At 42.9% G+C, this 20,868-nt stretch overlaps 1 protein-coding gene across 1 annotated transcript; it reads left to right on the top strand.

Annotated features, from left to right (window-relative positions):
• Positions 1-6,965: 6,965 nt before the first annotated feature.
• On the top strand, positions 6,966-17,105 carry LOC118088428 (aurora kinase C-like). The gene is made up of 8 exons (XM_035122079.2): positions 6,966-7,030; positions 7,854-7,929; positions 10,971-11,040; positions 11,598-11,789; positions 12,883-13,021; positions 15,385-15,533; positions 15,770-15,944; positions 16,932-17,105. Exons 2-8 carry the CDS (start codon positions 7,854-7,856, stop codon positions 17,103-17,105), a joined length of 975 nt encoding a protein of 324 aa, XP_034977970.1. The 5' UTR covers positions 6,966-7,030.
• The last annotated feature ends 3,763 nt before the right edge of the window (positions 17,106-20,868 follow it).

Here is a 20,868-nt window from a genome sequence, read left to right as displayed (position 1 = left end):
AGACACGGCACTTCTCGCTCTTCCTCTTGTCTTCCTTTTTTCTAACATTGGCTGTGACAGTGCGAACTCAGCAGTTGCCAGCAGATCAGACGCAGCCCTTGGCATAGCAAACACGTTCTGACCGCCACTTCAAACATCAGGCTGGCACCTCTGTCCTTGAGTGGCTCTATTCCCCAGCCCAAGCCAGAGCCAACTGTTTCTATTAGGTTCCACTCAAATAAAAGAGCAACTTCCGTTCAGATCATTGGCAGCATAGAATGTGCATGCAGCTCATAACATAGGATCTTTACTGGGGCAAAGAAGAGACTAAATGAAAAACTGCCTGTCCATGTTGATGCAGACCTAACTGAACCAATGACCTCCATATGCCACTCAAGTATGATCCAAAAATTGCACCAAAAATGCTTGTGAGTTTTCTCACATCTTCCTTCACATTCCTTCCGCTGCAAGGATATCTCTCTCTTCAAACCGTCAAGAACCAGGACCTACTTTTAACCAAAACCTGCATTTTGGGGGACCCATTTCTTAATATTTTGCCATATTTTTGCATGGTGGTCATGCTCCTGTTGTGACCCAGCTTGTATCAGGCTGCAGGCCACTAGTGGATCTCGACCCACCAGATGAAGACCACTGACATACAGCCACCCAAGGGCCCCTCCAGATATCCTTTTTATTGTGCATTCATTGTGATCTGTGCTTATGATGGTATCAAGGCAGTTATACACAATCCTGTTTTCAATATAGTTGGCAGCTACAGAAGTTTCAGGGCAGACATACTATTTTGTTTCTAATCAGTGTCCACCCAGTTACTGGTACTTCCTGTTGAAATCTTGCTATTTTCCATGCCGCAGAAGTTCCAGCTTTTTTTTAAACCTGCTTTCGCTGCTTATAGAAGCATAGAATTATATAGTTGAAGAGGACCATGTTGGTCATCTCATCCAACCCACTGCAATGCAGGAATCTTGCCCACAACCTTATTATTATTATTATTATTATTATTATTATTATTATTATTAAGGGTTGCCATATTTCAAACAGTGAAAATCCAGACAGAAAAGTTTTGAGCTTTTCTTTTTAGGACAAAGTTGCTGAGCCTTTTGATTTTGGGGGCCAAATACTTTTTTTAGTATTGCCCCCAAAAATGCTGCTTTCCAGCTATTTTTATGGGGAAATTGCACTGCAAATGAGAAGTTGCACAGATATTAATTAAGAAGGCAAGGAATAAGGGGAAAAGAGGAATATTTTTAAAACGCCACAATCCCTTACCCAGATTCCATTTTTGGATGCATTCCTATCCCTGCACACTTAGTAAGTTCCATTGAACTCAGTAGGATTTGCTTCTGAGCAGATATGCCTAGGATTGCATTCTAAATATCTGAATAATTCTGGGCTTATATTAAATGAAACAGTGGGAGAATCATGATAGGATCTCTTGGTTTGTTTAAATTTAAAAGCAGGCATTCTAGGAGCTTGGCCTGGGTTTAGATCAGGACCATGACACTAAAGGGGGAGGCAGCTTTCCTTGTGCAGTTTCCCCAAATGTAACCTTCACACACACACCCTAAAAGCTTGCTATTTATCCTACAGGACCAAAGCATGCGAGTACTCTGAATTATTGTAGTCCTAAAAATGAAAACTCTTTATTTAAACACAATTTTTTTTTAAAAAAAGCAAATGAAATAGCAGAGGTGGAAATTAGGTGGTTCCCAAAAGGATTTCCCATGAAATAAAAATCCAAATCTCCCCTCCCTCCCTGCATTCGAATGTTTTTGTGTAGTTTTACTTTTAATGTTATGTAGGATTTATTGGGACACCAAAGCCTGTTTCGATCTAGAGCACCATAAGATACTGGCATTAGCCAATAGCTGTTTTATAACTGTTATAAAAACCGTTCCCAGCCAACAACGTTACAAAACGAGTTGGCTAAGACTGAAGAGTCATTCTGGGCAGAATGTGGTATGATAGTTGATCAACAGCTATAAATAATGGCAAGCTTATCAAGTCCAACAGTGGCTTTCCACAATTAATTATGTCCGTCCTGTGCCATTCACAGCACTGTTCTGCCCCCTGGTGGAGAACACTCCATGAGGCCACATTCAAAATAAGCCATAAATTAACACGGGATGGATACAGTTTAAGCTGAAGCCCTTTTGAAAGGTGATTGCATTTACAATGCGTACCCGTTCCACTTTTGCCCTTGAAAAACAAGACTTGGACCTTTTTCTTGTAGCGTTTAAAAAAACCTGCAAAAGCTGTTTGACCAGAATCAACAGAGGGCCTAAAGAATTTGTGCTGTCTCAAACCACGTTCAACTCTTCAAAACAATTTTCTAACTACAAGCCTGAGAATACTGCATACTGGAATGCAGTTCTAGACCACATGTACTGCCATGGCCCTGCAATTGATTACTCTTACACAGGGCAGTCTTGAGCAGGTCGGGCGCCCTGGCGCTGAGGCACAGAAATCGCTCCGGCGCCCCTGCCCTCGTAGCGCGCAGCATGGCTTCCGCACGGCTTTGCCGCGCAGTGTCCCGCCTGCCGGCCCGGTGCCCTAACACCCCGCGCCACCGGGACTATACCTAGAGCCGGCCCTGCTCTTACAAGTGAGTCCCATAGAGTTCAATGGGACTTGCTCTCTAGTAAGCTTGTTCACAACTGCTTCCTTGCCTCCAGGGCCTGCCCAATACATTTTGGTGCCTGAGGCAAACCACAAAACCCATACCTACCATGCAACCTGACTAGGACATTTTCCATGTTTGTACAGCACCAAGCACACACCAGCTCCCAGCAGGGCCAGTGGTCAGGGATGACTTGACTCTGCAGAGTCAGTGTTGTGTTGTGTTTAGACTAGGGCCTGGGAGACCAGAGTTCAAATCACCACTCAGCCATTATGTTCATTGGGTGAACTTGGGCCAGTGTCTGTCTCTTTCTTTCTTTCTTTCTTTCTTTCTTTCTTTCTTTCTTTCTTTCTTTCTTTCTTTCTTTCTTTCTTTCCCCCCACCTTGAGCTCCAGAGATTAAAGGGAGGCACATAAATGCAATAGATCCATTGTAATCCTGCAATATTTGAAATATGAAGTCAAGTGGAGGAGGTGACCAAGGCAAAAATCAAGGAAACAGGTGTGGTGGGAAGCAGAAGGAAGACGAGAAAGTGAGAGGATGGGCAGGCAGAGGAGGTGGCAAGGTGGAAGAGGAAGCTGGTGCCCCACTTGGACTATATAAGGCAGAGTTGTCGTAGGCACTGTGTGGCAGAAGTGGGGCAGTAGCTGGCTGCTCTCCTATAGTCCTGCTGCTCTCTGGGAGCTTGGCAAATAAGGCTTGCTGCTCTCATGGCACCTTGAAAACAAGGAAGGCAGGTAGCTATGGCAACTTCACCATGCAAAGCAGCATTGGGGCAACAGCTTCCTTTTCTTCCTCGGTGCCATTTCTCTGAGGCAGTTGCTGGCTCTGATTGTCTCTTTTCTCTTGAACTGGAGGTCACACTGACACTTCACCTGGTTGTAAACTGCTTAGCAATCTGTGTTGGGTTCCTCTTTTATGTCCTTTTAGAACAAACAAAGAATTCATGAGTGAATGCTAGGGTTGCCAGCTTCACTGTCCCTGTTCTGCTGCCTCTAAGAACAACTTGACACACACAAATTTACCAGATGAAGCTCTTCCTGGCTTCAGAGAAAGCTCCAGCTACGGTACTTACTTTCTGTTTGTCAGGCTTTTGTTAAAGGTACAGTAGCAGGACCTGTTAAAACAATTGACAGCCCTAAGCCTGGTAGAAACTCAAGCCGTTTAGCCTTAGAAGCCTTGGCACAGGAGCAGGGCCAGGAAAAAAACAAGTGGCAAATGTAATAATATCAGATCAAAGATTAGAGCCACATCTGTACACTACCAACATTTTATAGAAAAACAGTACGCCTTTTAGCTCTGCTATGTTCATCATGAATTTGCGTTTTCCATACCCTCCAACATTTCTCCAATGAAAATAGGGACGTCCAATTCCATAATTCTGGTTACAGGTAGGTAGCCGTGTTGGTCTGGGTCGAAGTAAAATAAAAAAATTCCTTCAGTAGCACCTTAAAGACCAACTAAGTTTTTATTTTGGTATGAGCTTTCGTGTGCATGCACACTTCTTCAGATAAGAAGAAGTGTGCATGCACACGAAAGCTCATACCAAAATAAAAACTTAGTTGGTCTTTAAGGTGCTACTGAAGGAATTTTTTTATTTCAATTCCATAATGATAATGATAATTTTACTATTTATACCCCACACATCTTACTGGGTTGCTGCAGTCACTCTAGGCAGCTTCCATCATATGTAAAAACATCATAAAACATTAAACTTTTTTTTAAAAAAAACTTCCCTATTGCTTTCAGACGGCTCCTGGGTCAGATAACTCCATACCCTCCAACATTTCTCCAATAAAAATAGCGACAGCCTAAGGAAAAGTGGGACATTCTGGGATCAAATCAGAAACTGAGATGGTTTCTTCAAATCAGGGACATCCCTGAAAAATAGGGACACTTGGAGAGTCTGCTTTTCACATCTGTTCCACCCCATGCTAACTGATCTAATGAACCCTCTCAATTGTCCCTTGCAGAACTGTATAACAAGCAGCAAATTTGCATGTTCACCGCTCACCCAGGTGGACCTTTTTTAAAAAATTGCTTTCAAGAATGCGGTTTGTGATGAGTCAGCAAGGATGATTAAATGCAAAGGACAGTTTCCCTGTACCTGCAGCTGCAGTTGCCCTCCACACCCTTTTATGGCACATAAAAATTCTGTCATTTACGTAACAAGTGAAATAGGGGTGGGAACCTGTGACCTCTTACTTAACGAAGTCATCACAGTCATGTTTGATTTACAGCTCTGGTAAAGAACATTCCATGCTTTGAGGCATTGCCACTGGTAGCTATATTATTAGTTTTATTTAAGGCAAGGCTGGGCAGCCCCTCCAGATGTTGTTGGACTCCAACTTCCCTCTGCCCCAGCCAGATATGTCCAACAGTTGGGCATGATGGGAGCTGTAGCTTCCCCATCACTGTATTAAAGGTATTGGAGCCTTGGAACCCTTTGCACCTGGTTGTTCAACTCCCGGAAACTGTGACTTTAAGAATTGATCTTGGCTCCAGTCTTTGCACCTGAATCCATTTGCAATGCAGAAGAGAAAGGCCTGAGCTGATAGGACAGTGACTCTAGAAAAAGCCTGCGCTAAGGCCACTACTGAAATGCTTTTTTCTGGAGTTCCGAAGAACTCTGCCAATTGGTTTGGTTTATTAGGTAATGAACTATGAGTATAGGAGTTGCGGGGGGGGGGGGCATGCTGCTATGCCAAGTAACCTAGCTCTGTAGATTTTAAGAGAACAAGTACTTTCTGAAGGACGTTAATTTAAAGATAATTGAATGTTTTCTAAATGATGCATTTTGAAAAGTTTTTGGTGCTGATATTTTGGTATAATTGCTTGTTTCTATGTGATGGGCTTTCAATTACCTGGGAGTAGACATCATTGCTCTAGTTCATGGATAGGCAAACTAAGGCCCGGGGGCCGGGGCCGGCCCAATCACCTTCTAAATCTGGCCCGCAGACAATCCAGGAATCAGCGTTTTCACATGAGTAGAATGTGTCCTTTTGAAAAAAAAATGCATCTCTGGGTTCTTTGTGGGGCCTGCCTGGTGTTTTTACATGAGTAGAATGTGTGCTTTTATTGAAAATGCATCTCTGGGTTCTTTGTGGGGCATAGGAATTCGTTCACTTTCCCCCCTTCAATATATAGTCTAGCCCCCCCACAAGGTCTGAGGGACAGTGGACTGCCCCCCCTGCTGAAAAAATTTGCTGACTCCTGCTCTAGTTGAACCAGTTCCCGTTCAGCGAAGAGGGTATATAAGCTGTTGGGGGTATTAACCAGATTCTCACTCCCCATCCTGCCTCAGCTGATTTAAATGAGAAGGTAAATCAGTGGATTCCTGTTCCATACAACAATGGTATGCATTTCTACTCCATACAGGTACATCTGGTGCCTTCCTTTGTTGCAATTCCCAGAGTGATAGCAGTGTTGATGTAATGCAGCAAAAAATAATAATAATAAAGTGTTATGGGAATGGCTGTAGCTCAGTGTTAGAACAACTGCTTTGAATGTAAAAGGTCTGAGAGTCTCTCCTAGGCAGAGGCGCCAGCTTCTCCAGAGGATTGAGAGGGCCTAATGCGATATTGTATGGAGCTGGGGGCAAAGCTGAGCATCCTCTGAAAACTGAGGGGGGCTGGCCCCCTCAAAAAAATATGGGGGGGGCAAAACTGCTTCAGTCCCTAAAGTCATCACCTTTTCTCCCAAGCATCTCCAAGGTAGCACTGGGAAAGACTTCCACCTGAAACCCTGCAGAGACACTGCAGCTGGTTAATGTAGACTGGGTCTGGGAAATCTCAGGTATTTGGTACCGTATGTATGGCCATCTCGCCCCCCCCCATGCTCCCATCTGATGCATATCTCTGATCTGAGGTGTAGGACAGGTAAAGGTGTGGCTCAAATGAGCAAGTGGCAGCCTCAAAGTGAACTTCTGATTGTGTCTCTGCAAGCAGGAATAGGAACTGGAATTGGCAGCACTTGCACTGAGCGGAGCTAATCCCTGCCCAAAGTGGGGCTTCCATTTAGTAGGAATCATGGTAGCAGGGCATAAATCAAAGCCAGGACTACAAAGGAAGATTTTGGAATGCATTTAGAGACTGCTCCCAGTTTTTCCTTTAAAGCTGAATCACCTAATGTACATAGCTGCCAAGTTTTCCCTTTTCTCGCGAGGAAGCCTATTCAGCATAAGGGAAAATCCCTTAAAAAAGGGATAACTTGGCAGCTATGCTAATGTAATGTGACATGACATCAGGTAATTCAAAAACGGTTCTCAAAAACATGTGAGATAATAAATTAGCAAGGCTTTATTGTAAGATGCCACAGGACTTTTTTTCTTTTTCCTTGTGTAGCTCCTTCTTCCTGCATTGAAAGCCCAGCATAGCCTGCTGTGACAGTCAAAGCTCAGCTCAGGAAGAAATCGTAAGTTTTTGCTCTTTGTGTCTCAGGTTCTGAGGTGTATTGGGCCTTGCCCAAGTACCAAACTTCCAACATATAGCAACCCAAATTTAGACAAGTTGGTGCAGGGGCACCCCTACCATTTGGCAAACTGAAACAGTCCCCCCCCAAAAAAAAAGTGGCAAATGCTGGGAGCAGGCAGAGGAAGCCCCTGGGTATTCCTGTCTGGAGAACAGAGCTGTCTGTATGCTACACAGCCTGCCTAGCCACACCCAAACCATCCAGTTGCCTCAAGTGCAGTGGATTATACTATCCTGTAAAGGTAAAGGTAAAGGGACCCCTGACCATTAGGTCCAGTCGTGACCGACTCTGGGGTTGCGCGCTCATCTCGCATTATTGGCCGAGGGAGCCGGCGTACAGCTTCCGGGTCATGTGGCCAGCATGACAAAGCCACTTCTGGCAAACCAGAGCAGCACACGGAAACGCCATTTACCTTCCCGCTGTAGCGGTTCCTATTTATCTACTTGCATTTTGACGTGCTTTCGAACTGCTAGGTTGGCAGGAGCAGGGACCAAGCAACGGGAGCTCACCCCGTCACAGGGATTCGAACCGCCGACCTTCTGATCAGCAAGCCCTAGGCTCAGTGGTTTAACCACAGCGCCACCTGGGTCCCTCATACTATCCTGTAATTAGTGCTAAAGTAAGAGTCAATGGCCCCTGGGGAAGGTTGTCTAAGAAGAGCCCTGCTGGATCAAGCCAAAGTCCTGTCCAGTCCAGCATCCTGTTTTCATAGGCAACCAGATAATCTCTTGGTTCATCCCTTTATGCTTTTATTTCTAAACCAAAGATGGCCAGCTCAGTGGTACAGCAGACACCTGTAAGAAAACAACTCAACAAAGACAAAGGAAGATTGAAGCCCAAAGGTATGTTGCCTGCTGTTTCATATTGTACGTTGTTCTGCATCCCATTAAGTTTTGACACAGAGCTGTAGTTGGGTATCCTGGTAAGTTCTCTGGGCTGGCCTGAGATATTTTGCTGTCAGAAGTGGAATAACAAATGGAACCTTCCACCAATCAGTTGTACGCCAGAAGAGAGAATGCCCTTGTCATGAAAGGCTTGGTTTTTTTTTCATCTTAGCAGAAGTTTATGCTTCTGTCTGAAGGAAACACATTCACTAATTAAGAGGGGTAAATTAGAGTTTCTATATTTACAGTAAACTCTCTTCAGCTGGCTTTTAGCTTGCTTGCACTCTTTGTCGAACCAGCTGGAAGATCCCATTGATCTTCTTGAGCCACTGTTACTGATCTTGGTTCTCAAGTGGTCTTGCAACCTGTCAGTCAAGATCTTAAATAAATTCATAGCCTCAGCAGCAGAGGTAGCTGAGATAATAGCAGTATGAATAGCCTTTAAGTCATCTGTATGAAGTGCTAGATTGAGTATTGGGGTGCACTTCATACTATTGCCTACAGTCACACCTATGTTTGCATTACAAATTGAATTTTGGGGGAAGAATTGTTAAATACTGGGCCTACTAGTACAGTACCATTGTTAGAGGTAAATGATCACTTTCAATATTATAGCCCACCTCAAACTCCATGACAAACTAATATGCAAATCGTGAGGTCACAATATGCTTCCATGCTTTGTAAAGTGGGTATATTCCCCGGGCCAATCTCCCTCCATCATACCATTTAATATTAGCAAGTCTATAAAGCCTCACAACTTGGGCTAAACAAAGCCCTGAATAATTACATCTATAATCTTGAGACAGACAGGAGGTACCTCTGGCAAAGTAAATATCTGGTTCCAGAATCTGATTGTAATGGGTGTACAAATTTACATTGTTGACTCCCATGTGTGCATTAAAATACCCTGCAATGATAAACACTGCAGTAGGATATAGGAATTCAAGGGATTCTATATAATTTTCTAGTTCTGTCCAGTTAGTATTTACAGTAGTTTTGTTGTTGTTGTTGTTGACGACAAGGTGGTATGTAGACGTTAATCAGCATTAAACATACTTTCAGAACTATAACCAAGACAGCAGTTGCAAACAGGTTACATGGAATCATGGCTGCTGTAGTTGCATTCAACTTTGTGGAGATTAAACATGTTAGCTCCCCACTAGCCCTATCACCTTTCGTTGAGGGAGTGGCTGTCAGTGAGTGACATTTGTATCCGTTAAGCAATATGGGGACATCGTGCCACGTTTCTTGTAGCAGAACAATCAGTTACATCAATGTCATGGCTGAAAAAGTTATTTCAGCAGTTTGCAGCAGAGAATCCCATAAATGTATCTCATTGGGGGCACAATAATAAATGAAATAATGAGCAATTTGCCTTTTCATGATACTCAAAATAAGCTTCCTGAGGTAACTGCCTCATTCTGCCTGAGCTTCCTCCACTTTATGATGCAACTTCCACCTCTCGTCCCAATAGGCCCCAGACTTAGTAGGAAAAGATGGCTTCCGTTGTGCTTCATGGGCAAGGGGTAAGATGAATTACGGTAGTCACTCCTTTCTTGAGGAACGTGTAGGCAATTTTAAGTCCACTCTTGCATTTCTTGGCTCTGTTCCTTTTCTTCTGCTTCTTCATGTCTTCTTTAGGATAACTTTCTTCTGTCCTGCTTCCCAAACGCATGGTTAAACTATGGAATCTGCTCCCACAAGAGGCTGTGATGGCCAGCAACTTGGATAGCATTAACAAAGGAAAAGACAAATTCAGGGAGGATAACTATGATGACTATGTTCAATCTCCACTGTTGGAGGCAGTAAGCTTCTGAATTCCAGTTGCTGGAAACTGCAGGAAGGGAGAGTACTGTTGCCCTCGGGTCCTGCTTGCAGGCTTCCTATAACAAGATGCTGAAATAGATGGCCTCATCTAGCACTCTTACCTCCTTGTGTTCTTAGTGCTGCACTTACTAGTTCTTTCCAGAACTGGAGATCTTTTTTCTGTCTTGATTGCTTTTATAATTCTCTAATTCTCTCCTCCTCTAGTACAAAATTATGTGCCAGTACACTGATTTCCTTATTGCTCTCTTAAGCTGTGTTTTACAATAGCAATCCTGTAAGCAGAGAAACAACGGTATACCCTCCAGCATATTAACAGTAGTGTTTGGTTTGTAATGCTTTTGTAAAACCATTGCAGTGCAATTTAGTGTTTCCTCAGGAGACTTAAATCACCTTGGAGCATCTTGCACTGTTTGTGGAGAACTAACATTTGTAATTTAGATTTTTGCATTCACTTGATAAAGCTAATTGAACTCCTTAGCTGCTTATGTACAAAAACACACTGAAAAGAGATGCTGAGTGTGAAGCAGCAAACATGGGCAACCTGGATTGCTTTTATAAAGCTATGTCACTATGTGTGTGTGTTTTTTTTATTGTAGGCAGAGCAACTACGAGTGGTAGTCATGGAAGGGGTGGAGATCACCACACCTTTCTGCTGTTAATTTCAAACATGCTTGTTTTCTTCTTAGTGACTGATTTTGTGTATTTGTTTGTAGTTATATAGAGCTTTCAGGATGATAGCGAGTTACATAAACAAGTTTGCCCCCCTCCCAAAAGGAGGAAAATAATGATTAAATTATGCTAGTTAAGGACCAACAAAAGCAGTTCAATTATAGTTTGAACAGCTTTTGAAAAAGTACTTATTACGTATACAATGGGCCCTCTAGTTACATACCACTCTGGATATGTAATTTTTGGGTTACGAACGTGGCAAACGAGGAAGTATATACTCCCTGCCGCACGTGCATGTGCGCTCAATCACGCCATGTGTGTGCGCAGAAGTGGCACCTCTGCCTACGGACTTTTCGGGTTGCAGAAGCATCCACGGAATGAATTTAATTCATATCCGGAGGGTCCATTGTACAGCAATTCAGTTACATGAAAAGTACTTTAACTAGATCCATAACTACTGCCCATCACATCATGCCTCTAAGTTGGTGCAATTGTTATTGCAGAAGAAAATGGATCTCAAGAAAATGGATCTCAAGAAAATGCCCAACGTGACTCTGGTTCTCTGCTTCCCAGGTAACTATTTAAAAGTGTCTGGTTATGACTATTATACTGGAGGAATCTTCTGCCATGTTGCATTTAAGAATGGCTTTGAATACTGAGTTAGAAACTAGGTGTGTGTATCTTGTACACACATTGTGCTTTTTTCTGTGGTTATGTACCTTTTGTCAACCTTTGCCTGCCTTCTACTTTCTTTACAGGTGCAATATCTTGATGGATTTTTGTTTAATCTTCTCAGTGACATATTTTAATTACAATGCCCCTGATCAGTCATAAGAAAACTGCCTTGCATTTACTTATCAGTCTACTCCAGCATGTCCTGCTTGGACTACCTGTGACACCTCTGCCCAAGTATTCAGAGTCCTCCCCCTTTACATGCTACACTCCTGTGCAGATAATGTGACCATGGTCACTGAGCACACTGGCCAACCTCCCCCTGAGCACATGATCCTGGAGGGCAGCAGTGCTGCATCAGAGATGGGGATTATCCAGATGTATTATCATGCTGGTAAAGGAAATGTATATTTCTCTTGGTTTAGTCATTGATTTTAACTGCCCCCTTTGATTTACAGGAAAATGTGGGGCACCTCAGACTTTGAATTTGGCAAGCCACTTGGCAAGGGGAGATTTGGAGCAGTGTACTTGGCCCGGGAGAAAAAAACTCACTTCATCTTGGCCTTGAAAGTCATTTTCAAATCATTGCTGGAAAAATCTCAGCTAGAGCACCAGCTCAGAAGAGAAATAGAAATCTTAAGTCACCTCAGGTAAAGCAACTGAATGCAGAGGCAGCTGCCTCATACAGAGTCAGACCATTGGATAGCCATCTGTCATGGATGCTTTAGCTGAGATTCTTGCATTGCAGGGGGTTGGAGTTGGTGACCCTTGGGGTCCCTTCAAACTCTATGATTGGTTCATTTATGATTACTTCATCCAGTACTATGTGTTAACTGGCAGCAGCTCTGAAGTTTCAGACAATAGTCTTTCCTAGCCCCACCTGAAGATGCTAGGCACTGATTTTTTAAATGTATTCCCCCCCCCCTTTTGTTTTAATGTATCTGTGGTTTGGTGAGTTGGTTGGTTGCAAGTCACTTTGTGTTTCCTTGGAAAAGATAAAGTGGCTAACAAATTTAATTACCGTATTTTCCCGTACATAAGACGTCCCCAAGTATAAGACGCCCCTTATTTTTGGGGACTCCAAATTAAGAAAACACCCCTCAGCACTACCCGTGTATAAGGCGGGCCCCAATTTTAAACCTAATTTTTTGGTTAAAAAACCTAGTCTTATACACAGAAAAATACGGTAATTAAATCATCAACATCATAATAGCTACAAGGTAGGGCCTTCTGCATGCAGTGCAGGTGCTTACCACTGAGCTAAGGAACCTTGCTTTGGTAGAGCATGTTGAGGAATTATAGTCCATCAGGATCTAGAGGGCCACGTGGTCTGCATACCTGCTCTGTGCTAAATCTGTCAAACCATGGAAAGCCTCATTATCACCTCTGAAACATTATGTAGATGTTATGTAGTCCAAAACATCTGGAGGACACCAGGTTGGTGCATAGGATTGCATCCTTAGTTTCAGCTGCAATCTTATGCCCGCCGTCTGCCTAAGAGTAAGCCCCACTGAACATAATGGAGATTTGCTTCCAAGGGAGCATGCATTGAGTGATTCAAATGCAACTTGTATCTCAATAGTATCTTCTTCCTGGATGGGGCAATTTGGGAATCTGCTTAGTACATTCATATGTAGTATGTAGACCTTGTATATTTTGTCTACCTATCACAGCGGCTTACTTCTTATGTGACCTAAACCACAGGTCCTCTCCTTTTTTCCTTTAAACAAAAAAACTGCCTAGACACCCAAATATCTTAAGGATGTATAACTATTTCCATGACCAGACCCGGGTTTTTCTGATGTTAGAATATGCTCCAGGAGGAGAACTGTACAAGGAGCTACAGAAGAAAACACACTTTGATGACATCAGAACAGCCACCGTGAGTACGAATACAAAGGCTACTGCTCCATGGGAGGAGCTGGCTGGAGATGAAGTAATGCAAAACATAGAACATATGGCTGGTGAGCTTGGAGTAGTCAATATTTATTGGCAGGGGCAGCCTTTCTCATTTTGCCACCTGGGGATTCAGTCACCCAAGGCAGCTGCTTCAGTCCACCTCATGGATGAGCCAACCCTGTTTGTTGGCCTAATGTGCCTCGGAGGGTGTACAGGGGCGTAGGAAGGGCAGGACGATAGGGGCACTCTGCCCCGGGCAGCGCAAATGCGAGGGCGCCATTGCGGCTGCGCCCGCCCATCCGTGCTGGGCCCCACGCCCCCACAATGGGCGCCACGCCCCTACGGGCACCACGCCACTCCCCCAGAACATGCGCCAGCCCCACCCCCGCCTGCTCTCTGCCCCCAGTGCCGGAGTATGAAGCTCCACCACTGAGGGTGTACATACCCCTTAAAGAAAACCTGATAGGTAAATGTATTGTGAAGAGAGCAAAGCCAAGCCCGTGTGTGTGTGTGTGTGTGTGTCTGTCTGTCTGTCTGTCTGTCTGTCTGTCTGTCTGTCTGTCTGTCTGTCTGTCTGTGTCTTCTGCTGATTTGGTTCTGCAACTACAAACCGACCAAGCCATTGATTGCAGAGATGGAGAGAAGGACATTTGGGCATACAGGACGGCATAGCCCATTGCACCAGTGCTTAAGGTCCAGCCTGTCAGACTCCGCTGAGCTGTGGCCATCAGAGGGAGCACGGAATAGCCCTCAGAGATAGAGAGCCAGTGTGGTGTAGTCGTTAAGAGTGGTAGAATCGTAATCTGGTGAACTGGGTTCACGTCTCTGCTCCTCCACCTGCAGCTGCTGGGTGACCTTGGGCTAGTCACACTTCTTTGAAGCCCCACTCACCTCACAGAGTGTTTGTTGTGGGGGAGGAAGGGAAAGGAGAATGTTAATCGCTTTGAGACTCCTTTGGGTAGTGCTAAAGCAGGATATCAAATCCAAGCTCTTCTTATTCTTCTTCAAACTCTCTGGGGAATTCCGAGCAGCGCAAGAGGTTTAATAGGGGAACCTTGAGGAATTGGGTACCCGGCTGCGCCCAGAGCAATTCTCCTGTCGCCTGGATTTTAGTAAAAAGTCCGGGAATAGGATTGAGTTGCGGGTGCTGAGGTCACTACTCTTGCACATCACTACTCTTGCACTTGCGAAGTCTCAGGCTCCTGATGAAAGCAGCAAAGCTTCAAGGACTAACAACCGAATTTGAAATCACAATTGGATATTTCCAGAAATAAAGATTTGGAACTTTAAAAATTCAGACCGCTGAAGTTGCCTTTAGTGAGATGAGTCTTTGATTGGAGCACACCTTTCATTGGAAGGTAATCAGACTGAGACTGAGTATAAAATAAGAAAGCTTATGCTTATTAACAGAAGGACATTCTGGAAAGGAAAGAATTCTATAGTCCTGGATAAATAACTACTGGTAGTTGGAGAAACAAAGAAGCCATACTTGCCCCTTTGCTCCCAGAAGATGGCCTCATACTCAATGCAAGTGTGAGAAAGAAGTTGTAAACAGGATGCAACTTAAAATGTTTCAGTCTAAAGTGTAAAGGATATGGAGGTTTAGCAAAGAGGTTAAAAGTACAGGGATAGTCTGGGAATCTGGAGGTCCTTTTATCTGTTCAAACTCCATACAAACCTCTTTCTGCAAGCTGAGTTGCACCCAAACTTCAGACACAGCAGACTTTAAGGTCATCCCGTGTGATCACAGATTTAAGTTTCTTATTACTTTGTTTCAGTTGAAGTGGACTAAAGAGATTCCTTTTGAGAAGAGGAGGTGCATTGAATGTAATATTTATTTCCAAGACCCAATTAGTTGCTCTCCAAATGAAGTTCTAGCCTAAGGATGGGAATCACCAAAAGCCACATTATCTTGGCTGGGGGGAGGGGGAGAGTTTGGAGTCTGCCTACCAGTGGTAGGTGGAGCCAAATCACAAGTGGGTGGGGACAGAACATTGCGTGCAATGGTCAAGTACCTTACACCACGGGACAAAATACAGCCCTCCAGGCCTCTGTATTTTGCCCTTGTAACTCTCCTGTGCAATGCCCTATTCCAGGGATTTTTTTCTGCTACTTACACAATGGTTGGCCAATCAGCGCTGTGTAAACCCAACTCTTTCTACAGTGGGAAAACCGTAAGTTTTCTCCCCAGACTCATAGAGGAAACCTTATTGTGCATTACAGCAGCAGTGAGTGCACTTTTAATCCAGTCTCACTAGTAAATTTATGTACAGTTGCATGCAGTCTTGGTTAACAGCCAGAATTAACATCTATTTTTTTTATTTTCTGCGAATCATACATCTACAGTATATGGAAGAAATATCTGATGCTCTGATGTACTGCCATGCTCTAAAAGTGATTCATAGAGATATTAAGCCAGAAAACCTCCTGTTAGGATTAAGAGGGGAGCTGAAGTTGGCAGACTTTGGATGGTCAGTGCATGCTCCATCGCTTAGGTATGTATACACATATATTTTTTAAGAATTCAGTACTGTTGGGAAGATTCATGTGAGCAAAAAATTCACCTGCTAAATTTCTGTGTATTTGGCAGCTGTGAAAGGCAGAATAGGGTCAGTAAAATTCATGCTTTCATCGGGAGAATAATGTGTCCTGTTAAAAGTGAACCCATTTTAAACTGGGTTTCAACTGGCACTTTAAACTGACCCCATTTTTTTTATTTAAAAAAAAATAGGAGGACAACGTTCTGTGGCACTGCGGACTACCTTGCTCCAGAAATGATAGAGGGGAGTCCACACAGTGAGAATGTCGATGTGTGGTGCGTTGGTGTCCTTTGTTACGAGTGTCTTGCAGGATATGCACCATTTGAAGCACCAACGCAGATGGAGACTTTCCGAAGAATAAAAGAGGTATGTTCTTCTGAGCAAAAAGCTTTGAGATTAAATGGAATTTGCAATCTACAGCTTGAAACTTGGGGCCAAATCTTGATGGTTTATCATTGAGACTTGAATGGGCACATTAGGTTATAGCATCAAGCTTAAGAGCCATGAGCCAGGGTGGCTAACCCACAATCAAGATCTGCCCCCACCCTGCCAGATCATGTGGCCTGCCAGCCCCTGATGCTTTTTTCTCAAAATCTAGTCAGGAGATAACACCCTCTATTATTTAGAGAGCAATTTTTAAAGAGCAAATAGAGTGCTTAATCTTCCGATTAGGAAATAAAAGAGCCCCTGGCTGCCTTTTTAGATAAGTTCTTTGATCTCAGATCTTGGCACTAAATGCCACAGTGTGAAGATGAGCCCTCTGCCTGTTCTTGAAAGAGTAAAAGGAAGGGTTTCCTCCCGCCCCCAACACTGGAGTGGAAAGAGCAAGACATGTGTGTGTATACCAGAGTTCTGAGAGACTATGTGTCTGGTGAGTGTGTGTACTGCTTGTTCAATGAATGCACATGCCTAGCGTGTGGCTGCTGGTACATATACATGACCCGGAAAGCTGTCTGTGGACAAATGCCGGCTCCCTTGGCCTGAAAGCAAGATGAGCACCAGAACCTCATCATTGCCTTTGACTGGACTTAACTGTCCAGGGGTCCTTTATCTTTTTTTACCTTTTATACCTTGACCATACCCCCACAGACATGTCGGCCTTTGAGGGATGGCTAACATAACCCTATTTCTAGAAGTGCTGAACAAGATACATAATTGACAATGTCCTTGTCCAACAGTATGAGCATCTTAGGGCAAAGCTGATGTGCAGCTAGGAAAGCTGCATGGGGGTGGAGAAGCAGATAAACTGGCACTAGGGTAATGCATTCAAGTTTTTTTTTTAAAAAGAAAGAAAGCAGAAGACACAACTAGCTTCATAAGAAAATGTAACTTAAAACATTCTTTTCTTCCAAGGTTAACTTTTCATTCCCTTCTTGGGTGTCAGATGGAGCCAAAGACCTAATATCCAAAGTACTCAACCGCACACCTTCCCTGCGGCTTCCCTTGAAAGAAATAATAGCGCACCCATGGGTTAAGGCCAACTCTAGGAGAATCTTGCCACCTGTCTACAATGAAACAGAAGAGTAAATGCCTGTGTATATCCAGAAGGCTGTTGATTACTTCACATGTGCACCTGTCTTTTTAGATAGTTGGCTGCAATGTCAGACAGCAGCTGAACCAGAATATCAAGCCTCTGCTTTCTGCTAAACCAGGTGTGAGAAGCAAATGATGTTGGAGTCCATCTCCCATCTTCCCTGACCATCGGCCATACTGACTTGAGATGATGGGAGTTGGATTCTAACAACATGTGGAAGGCCACAAGTTCCCATCCCTCCTAAACCACTCTTTCACAAAGAATTATTGTCACAACTTAGCTTGTAAATCTACTGTTAACCGTGGAACTTTTATGAACTGATGTAATGAGGAAGAAAAAAAGCTTTAAAAATTTATAATTTTAAACTTCAAAGAAATAAACACTTGCTAATAAATCTCAATCTAGTGGCAAGTTGGAAAGATGGTCCAGAGCTAATATTTAAGTATGCAGAGCTTTCTCAGGATCACTGTTGTAGAATTGATGTCAAAGCACAAACCTTATTGTACTGCGACCAACTTAAATGTTTTAGTATTGAAAAAGCTTTCAAGTGCTCCAGAACACTTATGTCAGAATTAGATGTTCAGTTTTCAAGGAAAGGTGGAGGGTTCAAGACAGGGTCCCCAAACTAAGGCCCGGGGGCCAGAAGTGGCCCAATCGCCTTCTAAATCAGGCCCGCGGACAGTCTGGGAATCAGCATGTTTTTACATGAGTAGAATGTGTCCTTTTATTTAAAATGCATCTCTGGGTTATTTGTGGGCCTGCCTGGTGTTTTTACATGAGTAGAATGTGTGTTTTTATTTAAAATGCATCTCTGGGTTATTTGTGGGGCATAGGAATTCGTTCATTTTCCCCCCTCCAAAATATAGTCCGGCCCCCCACAAGATCTGAGGGACAGTGGACCGGCCCCCTGCTGAAAAAGTTTGCTGACCCCTGGTTCAAGATATAATGAAAAGGCCAAACATTTGCTTTGGGGCAGCCTTAAGATGGCATAAGGTGTTGTGTGTATTTAGTTAGGGCAGGTTGTACCAGGTGCAAAATGATTTCAGGTTCTATCAAGGGCTACTGCGATGGGACAATTGGCCACTCTTCCTTTGAAAATACAAAGCCAGCAGTAAATTGGGTAGTTACAAAAGTGAGAAGCAAAGAATCAGAAGGAAGAACTATTGGCTTCCTAAACCTAGATGATAGTTTTAGTCATTTTCATTTTGTATGATCACCTTCTCTGGTCCAATAGGACCTAATGCTGACAGCTTTCTGCTGGGATGGTGTCTGGTCAAAAAGATGGATAGTGAAGACACACATCTATGTTGCTCAGAGGCTTAAGATGCTGTATAGCAGGCAGAGGCATACCTAGGGGTTAGAGAAACTGGACCCCGCTGGTGGCGCAGGCCAGAGTGGATACAAAAATTCCATTAGGCATTTGAGTCCTTCCACAACACCTGGAGTGCGCACGCACACACTGCTCAGCATTCCAGTGCAAGGGATCCTAGGTACACCTCAGATATGAATGGGAAAATTCAGGCTTTCCAGTCTCACCACCCTGTTTACCAGTCCTGCTTTGCATCTTCCTTGAGTGGTTTTGCCTGCCTGGAATGTTTCATTGAACTCTGATAATGCTACTTGCTTGCCTGGGTGGAGGCTAGAGTGGAATGTGTGTAGAAACTAGTGTACTACTCAAAGGTAAAATTTGCATTCACTGAACTGTCCACTTTTGACTCCTGCCCTATGCACCTCTGGCATGTGGTCCTTGGATGATAGTCTGGAAGGACTGCAGCACTTAGTGAAAATGGTTCTCTGTCAGTGCTCTCTACTAGATGCTAGAAGTGGCCAAGGTCTGCCACCTCTTCCTGAATATCATCTTAAAAACAAATGGTAGTTGTACTGGTCTAGTGTTTAAAAAAATAAATCGAAAAACCATATTAGGTCTAATTTATTTCTATCTGTTTTATTTCATAAAATTTATATACTGCTGGATTGTAGAAAAAACCTCAAAGCAGTTTACAAAAAAGATAAAACAATAAGATTATCACTAAAATATTTACTGCCGTAGTTTAAAACATACAAAAGGTTAAAACCACAATAGACTAAAATGAATTAAAATGCCTATGAACTTTCTACAAAATAAAGGTATTACCCTAATATAGGTGTTGAAATGCATCTGAAGACTAGGAACAATTCAGACTTTGTTACTTCAATTTCCCATTCTCCTTTCTTCTACCTTTGCTTGATATCCAGCCTACTAAGAAGCTCTGTAGGACTCAAAAGGCTTGCTCACTACCGGTATTTGATGACACTTTTATCCTAATAAAGGCACTGAGGTTTTTAGAAGTTGGCAAGTTCTGTTCTGACTGCACTCCACTCTTAAGTATGTGAAGCATCTGTAGAAGAATGCTGATGCCATGCCAAATAACTCACATGAACAATACCACCTGTGAATGCAGCCTTAGACACCAGACTTAAAAGCCAAGCAGAACGACACAATATCCCAGATCCAAAGGGCCTGGAAGAGATGATAAATAAGAAATGGAAGGCTTCTTGACCCACTACCCTCAAACCTTTCCCACAGGTAATTCCATAGGGGATGCAATCATAAAAACATATTGTGGACATTTTAAAATTCTTTTCTGAAAATGTCACTTTCCTGTACAGCACTTGTAGCAACAGGTTACATGTAAGCACTAAAAAGTGATGTTAAAACCACCTGCCCACAAGCCGCATTACCTTGGCCTGGTAGTATGCTTCCAGGGGACTATTTACTGTACCTGTGATTGCTTAGGGTGCTGCAAAGTTGTATTCTTCCAATAACTTCCTTTCTAGATTGCAATGAGCCCACAGTATTCCAGGGCTGTTCTGTTCAAGGAAGAGTGTAGAGGATTAAGGATTAACTTAGCAATTATTATTGTTGTTGTTGTTGCCCAATATAAATATGCAATCTGGTTTCTGTAAATATTCCAAATAAAAACTGGTTCTTCCTCCCCACAGCTACCTATTTTTTATTGTCCAAACCACCCAGAAGTTATGCATTCCTCAAAGCAGCCTCCTTTCAAGTAACATTCCAGATGCCATAGTAATGTCATACCTATTATTGGTAGCTGTGTTAATCTGTTGTAGTTCAAACAACAGTGCTGCAGTACCTTAAATGCTAAAGTTTTTACAGTAGCATAACCTTCTGTGCACCAGTAAAGATAGTAAGAGGATCATTCCACACCAAATCACATGATTTTAATACTTGACCATGATCTCACAACTCAGATTTTCTTCAAAAATAAATAAATGTGTAGATACCTATGAGATAACCTCAAATTATTTTTTAAAGATTTTTTTGGTCCAAAATTGGGCACAGGAGAATTTTTTTAATGTCGATTTTCACGTGATTTAGGCTAATAATAATAATAATAATAATATTTTATTTATACCCCGCCCATCTGGCTGGGCTTCCCCTGCCACTCTGGGCGGCTTCCAATAAACATTAAAATACATCAAAAATAATCATTCAAAAATAATCATTCAAAAGTGCCACTTTAAAAGTATGCTGGACAATTTCTGCATCAGTTTAGAAAAAAACTGTTTCACTTATTTTTCAACCAATTTGGCTTATTTTGGTATCAAAATTAAGCTAATTGTGGCCTCTTTCAAAATAAGATATAAAAATGTTAAGTGCCACAGAAAAGGGTCACCATTCAAAGTGATTTTTTTGTCATTTTATTCCCGGTAGGTCCGATAAGCCATAGCTCACAAACCACAACTAACACATAT

This window comes from Zootoca vivipara, chromosome 7 (genome assembly GCF_963506605.1).
Source record: "Zootoca vivipara chromosome 7, rZooViv1.1, whole genome shotgun sequence".
NCBI lineage: Eukaryota > Metazoa > Chordata > Lepidosauria > Squamata > Lacertidae > Zootoca > Zootoca vivipara.
This window is presented reverse-complemented; position numbering and strand designations above follow the sequence as displayed.